Raw genomic sequence first — 8,848 nt, 5'->3', positions numbered from 1 at the left:
TCGTGAACCTCACTTGCATCTAATCGTGAACCTCGCTTGCATCAAATCGTCAACCTCACATGCATTAAATCGTCAACCTCACGTACATTAAATCGCGGACCTGGCGTGCATTAAGTCGTGAACCTCACTTGCATCAAATCGTGAACCTCGCTTGCATCAAATCGTCAACCTCACATGCATTAAATCGTCAACCTCACGTACATTAAATCGCGGACCTGGCGTGCATTAAGTCGTGAACCTCACTTGCATCAAATCGTGAACCTCACTTGCATCAAATCGTGAACCTCACTTGCATCAAATCATTAATCCCATCCAGTGCACTAAATCGTGTGCTCGTAGATATGACCCCGATTATTTCTGAAAAAGAAATATCTACCAGGGTATAGCAGTATTTTAAAAACAAACGACAATAATTTTTCACGGTTTGTGTGATTGACACATCTAATATTTTCTTGTACGAGTATTGGAATTTTTCAAGACATACCATAGTCGTAGTTTGTGGTTTCGGGACTGAACCAAGGTAACTTCATGAAACAGTACTAGAAATTATTATATAGGCTACTAATAATAACTTTCTTTGGAAAGCGGTGTTTAAAAACAAACCGAAGAGTTTAAACGCATCGATAAAGAACTAGTTTTTGTTCTAACTCTTCACCATAATCGAGACATCCCTTCCACACAAAGCGCATTTATTTGTGGTTATTTGTTTCCTCCAGCGCACTCAAAACACCAACAACGCGATTTATCGATTTACAAATAGTTGATAGTTCTATTTTCAAGAAAATAAACCATAACTGTCAAAGAGAAAAGTTATTCGTCATGGAGTCATTTTCCGTCTGTGATATAAATATCGAATCAGTTAATTCTTTGTCCCTTTCATATTCTCAGTCTCCAGTGTATTATATATGATGCGACATACACACTTGTTTTTGCATGGTGTCCCGATTTCAGAGGAGAAAATTGATTCAATTTGATCTCATCGTCCTTTAATAGTTCAATCAATTCAACCTACTGGCAAGTAAACTTGCAAAAAAAAACAACGGTCAACAATATTCACTTCCATTATTTTTACTTTCGCCTATCAGGCCACCCCGGGGTCGCCATCGAAGTAACGAAACTTACATGTTTTGGTCGCGGTAATTGTGATTAATCAGCACACGGAAAGCCGAACAACACTCACGACAACCTGATGCACCTATACATTAGCGCGATGGTTTAAGTTAATGTATTGCACCTCCGAACAAGCCAACGTGTTACCATAGAACACGTGTCCCGGCAAGCTGTGTTCCACCCTTTCTCACAGAAACTCTCACATATACAATGGTAACGGGGGAAAAACAAAAATAATCATTTTCATTAATTGATTTCTGAAAATTTGGGCGAGGTCTAACTTTCCCTTTGAGGGAACGTTGAGTAATTAAAAACACAGACGTGTTTTTTTTTGTATCCGTGTTGGGTCGAGGGACAGGTGAAATGAGATCTGCCCGCATCTAACTTTCTTCTATCAACACCAACTAAGACCTGTCAGGTAATTTTTTTGGAAGTCGATCACTATATTGGGGCTGTCAATTTCAAAGTCGTTGCACCAATCTTACATTAGAGGGCATTGCTCTGCGTGTCCATCTTGTATGATCGGCGGCGATTTTGTGACGACGGCAGTGTTCCTCTTCTCAGTACAAAATGTTGCCTGTGATTCCAAATCAAAATAGCCAACGAGCAGATATGCCTTAGTCGGTTGTTATGTTGGGATATCTCTCTGTTGTCTGTTGTAGATGACACAAGTTTCTGCAGTTGGCCACACCAAGGTAGACACCGCACCCACCCCCTATCAAGGCACTGAGTCAGACGTCAGTGTTGTTTCAGAGTGCAATGAACTTATCACTCAATTGGTGAGAATGGCTAACGTGCTCAAGACGGTTTTTTGGGAAAACAATTGCCTCGATTGTTAACACTCTCCGCCTACGATAGTTGAAAGTGCGTTTAATTGTTACCAACGATAGAGCCGTACCCCGTATTTTGTTTAATGATGTTGGCTGATAAGTTAGAGAAAGAGTCATTGAATCGACCAATAAAATGGAATGGCATTTTTTTATGCTGGCTAACAGACAATTGTAAACTGAAATCAATTAAACCATTTTTTTCTGAGGAAAACGATATATAATGCTGTTCTGCAGTTGAACATAGCTCATGTAACTAACTGCACGCGACTTATATATCTGTGGCGACCCACTAGGAGATGGGCCGGCCAAATTAAAATCAATCGTAAACTTTATTACCATTATACGGATTGTGGAAACTCTTAGACCTCATTCCTTTGTCTTGTATTCTTGTATTTACTCCAATAATTACTGCTGTGCATATGGGCGCAATTGGGCCTGTGTTATTGCTACCGCCATAACTGCACGATAATTTTGCACGCGGCTGCTTTGATGATGCGTATTAAAAACAAGCCACATACTGTTTTTTATCGCTGCGACTCAAGGACCACTTTTTGCTTCTACATCCTATATTGCGCCTCGTGTGTGAGAAATGCTGTCAAAAATAGTACAATGCGGTGTAAGCCACGAATCACAAATATGCACGTAAAAACCCACTTTAAACGCAACATTTTACAACTTGTTATAATTACCAAATACGCCTTGGGAAGGGAGTGTGCGATTTGCCTCGTTTGTGGAATAGTTAAATAAAAGGTATCTATAGAACCCCGCTTTGCTATACAAAGCGCTATTAGAGTCACGTCTCCAAGTCAAGTCGGTGATTGACATCAGGGAAGGGGAATTAAAGTCCGTTTAATACTTATCTAACTGTTGTTCAACCGTGACTTCCCATGATGGAATCGACATCATTTCTGTCACTCAGATGTTAGCTTCACATACTACTTCGGCGGGCAGTTGTCGTAATCCAATGATTCACTGAGATTTTCGCATGGGAAACAGGGGAGATAATTGAGCCAACGTCTCGGACAGCTGTCTTCTTTCTCGCTTGGATGTCACATAAAATGTGTATTTTGCCACGGAATGAGAATCAATTTGTGAACAATTTCAGGTATCTGTTACACCAAAATGTTTGTTTTCAAACTCTAGTTTTGTAAGAGCTCTATCGTACATAGTATTGATCGAAAACGAGTATAATTACCCCACAGTGACAGCCAAGCGTTTTATTTGAAAACCACACATTGTGTGAAGACCGAAACCGCCGTTATAGAAAGCTGTCTGTCAAACTTTATAGCATTTTATTTTTATTTTAATGAGATTATCGATAAAGCGTTTCTTTAGATTTTAATTTTTTAATGAGGGGTTTATTGTCAGTGTTCGATTTAAAAACATTTAGGTGGTGAGTCGAATTACAAAGTAGACTAACACAGCTAAGTCTACTCGCTTAATTACAGTTGTGTATTCAGAGTCAAATCACGGCGTGCAACGCAACATGTTACGACGACAAAATATCCTCATTTTAACGTGTATATGCTTCGAGTGGATCTCTCTTCACAGTTAAAATTGTGTTCATTGTTTTATTAACGTTAAAATTAGGAATGAAATGAACGATTTGTTAAAAACTAATACACTATATAGAATATAACACATATTATAAACGATATGTCGCCTTTGACGCTTTATAAAAATAGTTGAATAATTTAACAATCCAGAGCTTTGCCAAGTGGGAGTTTTATATCTATCTATGCGTGTGATGGTGAAACGAATAAGATGAGAATTCGTTTGTTATTTCATTGGTAACTGTATCCCTACAACGGCAGTGTAATAAAACACTAATGACTTACGTTAACTGTGGTGCTTTTTGGAAAAGGAATTCCGATTCAATTAACGTGATATTACCCTTTCAATAGAAATCGCATTTTGTTAACTAATGGAAACATATTAACAAAAACATATTAACAAGACCAGAACAATTAGTAGGCGATAAGGAGCACGAGAGTGCGACACGAATTCCTTATCATGGCGGCGGTAACTATGATGAAGTGTGTGAGAAATGAACGAGTTTAGAGAGCGTTGTCAAAGGATATGCGCTCGAGTTTTTTACAGTTGATATTGTATTCGCAGGGTCACCGAAGTCACCGAGGTCACCATACAACTAGAAGTCTTATTATGGGAGCTAAAACGTCCACGATTGTGCCCAATATCTGTCATATCACAACATTTATTTCTGCTTTATTATGGAATGGAATATAACAGACGGTCATCTGGTATACTGATAATAAAGTACCAGACCAGCCCGGAGTATTGGGATACTTCTGGGCATAGTTGGAATCTATGAGACCAGTACTAAATGGGACTTGCTCTGGTCGGTATTTCTATAATGATAATTGTAATATTAGCAAAACGCTCTGATTACTATCTTGTACGGTTTGAGACAAGTATTAACGACTTTGCAACGCGGCTTACAATGGAACTAGAAACAATGCTCCCAATTTATCCTAAAGAACCACATGTAAATGATTATGCTAAACTAGTGCTACTGCAACAGAGAATAGAACACATCATATAAGTATCTTTATAAACACAAAGATGAACAAATGACTAGTGAATAGTTGGCACATTGTTGTAAGGGAGGAGGTAAGAACTAGAGCAACTGTACCACAGCCGCACAAATCGTGACCCGCAGTCGTAAACGGAGAAAAATGATGATTTGGGACAGACTATCGTAAATCCGATAACGCTACGCTGCTTATTAGATGAATCGTTCACATTGAAGTGATTAGGAGTGGATATGTAACATAGTCACGCGGTAGAGAACTAGTATCTGTGTGGATGAAACAATAACATAAATAAAGATTCGTCGACTGTTTTTGCACAACTGTTATGTTATTCCATGTTCTCTACTTCTAGCCAGTGCCACAGTGACATGACGTGTCAATTCGATAATACAACACTACTGTATGTTTAGTATGTCAATGTAATTTATTGTTCACTGTGATGAATAAGTTTATCATCATTCAGACAAAAAGTATCAGTTTATGCTACTATGTTTCAAATATCTACTTTTTGTCACACCCGTTGTAGAAACAGAATGTCGCACATAAACAAAATTAGTTTAACATAAAACACACATCAATCACAAAGCCATCTAGTGCATTCGAAATCAACCGAGGAAAAGGGCAAAGTTCTATAACACTATTCACACTGTGTTACGAAATAGAAAAAAAGGAACTGTTTATTTACGACGGGGCAACGGATGTAGAGCCATAGACAGTCTATGGCAGAACGGATATGTCGAATAACTGTATATTAAAAGTCACAGCACGTCACGACTATGCTGCACAGATCCAATCATGCATGAAAGCGTACACCTTTGTATCCGAGAAATGATACCCAGAGACGTCGACTCAATTAGCAAAACAATATTTACTTTTTACTCTTTTACATATGCCCTACTTCGTTCCTTTCTTTCCCAGGCGAGTTAAATGTAGCAATGTCCAACCTGGGAAAGCTGTATATTTACAAATGCACTTCGCCCGTTTTTGTCTACTTCCGAGTTATAAATGCTCCGAGCGACGCCGGGTCGCAATCACGTGTCTATATTTTAGCGTAACCATGTAACGACTCGACAGCTAGTTGACGTACGGCATGCTTCGCTCCGTGCTGTCCCGTACTTAAGCACATAACAAAGTGTGGCCTCTTCTCTCACTGCCTCCGTCGGAGTTTGAGTAAATCACAGATCCGAGTGAAACTGCAACTTCATTAAAACAAACAGGCCATGTGGTGTACAGATGTTGTAAGGGAGACTGAGTTCGGAGCACGTGACAGTGACGTCAGTCTCTGGGTACTGATGACAGACAACTGTTAGACAAAATGGCGATATGTCTTAATTTGTAAAAACCATGTCGAAAACGGAAACTGGAGCGCGGCTCTGGTCCTTAACATCTTACAAATTGATTGTGAAATGTTTGATTAAATTATGGCTGTGCCTTTCATGTATTTAAGAAACAAATAACTTTAATTTTATCAAAAATCTAGATAGTTGGTTTGTTTGATGGTACGGCGGTTTTACCTTCGATGTCAATGATAATGTCATATAATTGTATTTATGCCCCGATAACGTTATAAATATTGCCTGGTTATCCTGCTTTGTGTGGCATAGGTTTCATAAACAAAATAGTAATAGTAAAAAAAAAAAAAAAAAAAAAAAAACTTTCGGTTTCGAAAAATAATTAAATATGCCTACCAGCACTACAGTTTTGTGTTTAATTCTTTCGAATAATTAACTTGGACAATGTGTCTTCCTTATTTAGCAGTATACAAAAAAGTCAAGTTGTCAGTAGATACAGTGTACAATTTCAAACAAATGAGAAAATATCAAAAACTATATTTTTAAATTTGTCAACACATATTTCAGTACAGTCATTAAACAATTATAAAAATATTGCCATTAAAATATGACATTGTGGGCTGGACATCTCCCTGTGCATATTTATTGAATGACCTTGGCCTGTCTACAACAATATTTACAAAATTTGAGTATTAATTGTCAAGAGCATTGTTCTCTGAAGTGCACGCTTTGTCCCTTCCCTTGGTTGTATGTGATTTAAATATATTGCTGCATAAATGTGTTTTATACCTTATTTCGTTGAGAAAATAATAAATTCTAGAAAATAATATATATATATGTATTTTAACACTGATGCTCGATGGTGGAATTACTGCTGATGCATGTTATACACAGATTATGATTTGGAACAGCTGTGGTGATTTAATTTTTGTAGGGGGAGTAACCGATTTTGTTTGGTCCTGATGCCGTCCCAAAGTATTTCTTTTATATAAATGATGTCATCGTGCAACATACAAAGATTACACATTTCACCCACACGCTTCACGGGCTGCGTCACATGCGCTGTTCATCGTCAGGAGAGCTTGAGTCCGAAACCTATGGCGATGGCGTGTTCAAGACACGGAAACGAAAATCTCGCCCACCTTAAGGGAATTCAGCTACCATTAAAAAGGATTTCTCTTGTTTCAGGAAATCAGCTAATAAGTAGAGCAAATGAAAATGTTACGTTATTAACAAATTTTCACCAAATATATATAATTTATTCATCATTACAAAAAAATCATCATTGTAATAAATATAACATTGGCATTATTAAAAATATTACTATTTTCTAAACAAAAATACACCCGCTTTGGCAGTTATTATAGATAACCTTTTTCCAAATATATATAGGGATATTTATATTATTATTTTTCCAAAACAATAGTCTATAGTTGAGCTTAACTTATTAGAGAATTGTTGGAGCATCTCGGTTCTAGCAGGGGTTAATATACACTTGTCCATCTATTCACACCGAAACCAAATTAAGAAAATTCGATATTTATCTGAGACCAGACATCTGGGAATTGTTACTTGCCCTGTAGCCAAATCGATAAATCAGATTCCTACTATGCACCTATTCAGTCTAGGCAAATACAGGCGATTGGCAAACATTGGCAACGCACAAGTTTAAAGCTCTGCCGCAGATCTAATTACAAAGTATAAAGTTATATTTGCAAGTAAACATAGGATATAAATGAGTGTTTTTTTAAACTTTTTTTCTTCAATTCGCAGTTAGGATTTCACGTGTCGGGTGTCACATCATGTACTAAACTCGCCGCGGTCATTCCAGTGTTGAGTCAATTGTGTTATTACCAGGATTTTAGTAGAAAAGTATATTCCGTTGTATTTCCATAGTGAATAAGTCATTACGAGAGAGGGAAAAGCTTGGCGATTTGCATAATTTATCACACTCAACAGGTTATAACTGACTCCATATCTTGGTTTGATAACGGCGACATGTCGTAAACGACGCCATCATCTTCTGCAAGTCTCGACTGGTCGTACAAAAGTTTTTGCCTCAGCTTAATCTCCTGTGCTTCTTTGCCGCTCAGCATATCCATCATGAAACCAATGTAGACGATAGCTAATCGCAGGGTCTCTATACGAGACAATCGTCTCTCGTATGCAAATGTCGGTACTCTCTTACGCAACATGTCGAATGCTTCATTGATGTTGTACATTCGTCTCCTTTCTCGTATATTTGCAGCTTTTCGTTGAGCGGTGGTGATGACCCTGCGTCTTTTTGGTTTAGAACTTTGCGGTTGGTGATTGTGGTGATAATGATGATACTGTTGGGGTGCCATATCAATAAAAGCTGGTCTTGTCGACATAAATGTGGAAGTTGAGGGAATCATGTTTACATCAATAGGCATTCCCTGCATCGTTACATTCATAGATGTGTTGGATGGATGATTCGGAGCTGGCCATGTTGACAAAAGACCGGTGTCCATGGTATTTGCTCGACTGTAAGACTGGTAACATTCAGTCGTCGGAACATAACTGTACTGTACATCACTTACTATCTGTTGTTCGGTTGCATTATAGTTCATATTATTGGCATAATCTGGCACGACCGTGGAACTGAAATTAGTCAACGTTGTTAGTGGCTCACTCACCGACGACACCGGCGATGCACTATTATCATTGGTGTAAGGACTCTCGCAAGTTGTAGGATTATCTTGGTTACTGGCTGAAGGAGAATCCATCGTTGTATTTTTCTTACAAATTGAGTTTCACGAATTAAAAGTTATGTTAAACAAACACTGTAAATCAAAACCCTTTTTCAATACAATCGTTCTCAGTAAGTTGCGAATGAGCGTCGTCGAAGAACTGTTTCTCGTGGGCTAAGTGCACGCCGCTGTGACGTGGCACGCGGCTCTATGTGGACAACCCCCGGACACGAGCTTACTGTCAGACCCAGTCCATTCAGGAGCGTATCGTTTCTGATTAAGTTAATGAGTGATTGAAAGGTAACAAGTGGTTCTATAATAGATGCGAGCACCACGTCAGTTTATTGTTAGTA

General features: G+C 38.3%; 1 protein-coding gene across 1 annotated transcript; it reads right to left on the bottom strand.

Annotated features, from left to right (window-relative positions):
• Positions 1–6,305: 6,305 nt before the first annotated feature.
• On the bottom strand, positions 6,306–8,636 carry nato (nephew of atonal protein). The gene is given in 1 exon segment (NM_001164998.1): positions 6,306–8,636. A coding segment is annotated over 1 exon segment (795 nt). The 5' UTR covers positions 8,532–8,636; the 3' UTR covers positions 6,306–7,736.
• Positions 8,637–8,848: the final 212 nt, after the last annotated feature.

The sequence above is a fragment of the Saccoglossus kowalevskii genome, chromosome 7 (genome assembly GCF_978046115.1).
Source record: "Saccoglossus kowalevskii chromosome 7, keSacKowa6.1, whole genome shotgun sequence".
Taxonomy (NCBI): Eukaryota; Metazoa; Hemichordata; class Enteropneusta; family Harrimaniidae; genus Saccoglossus; species Saccoglossus kowalevskii.
Note: the sequence above shows the minus strand (reverse complement) of the source record. Positions and strands in the feature narration are given on the sequence as shown.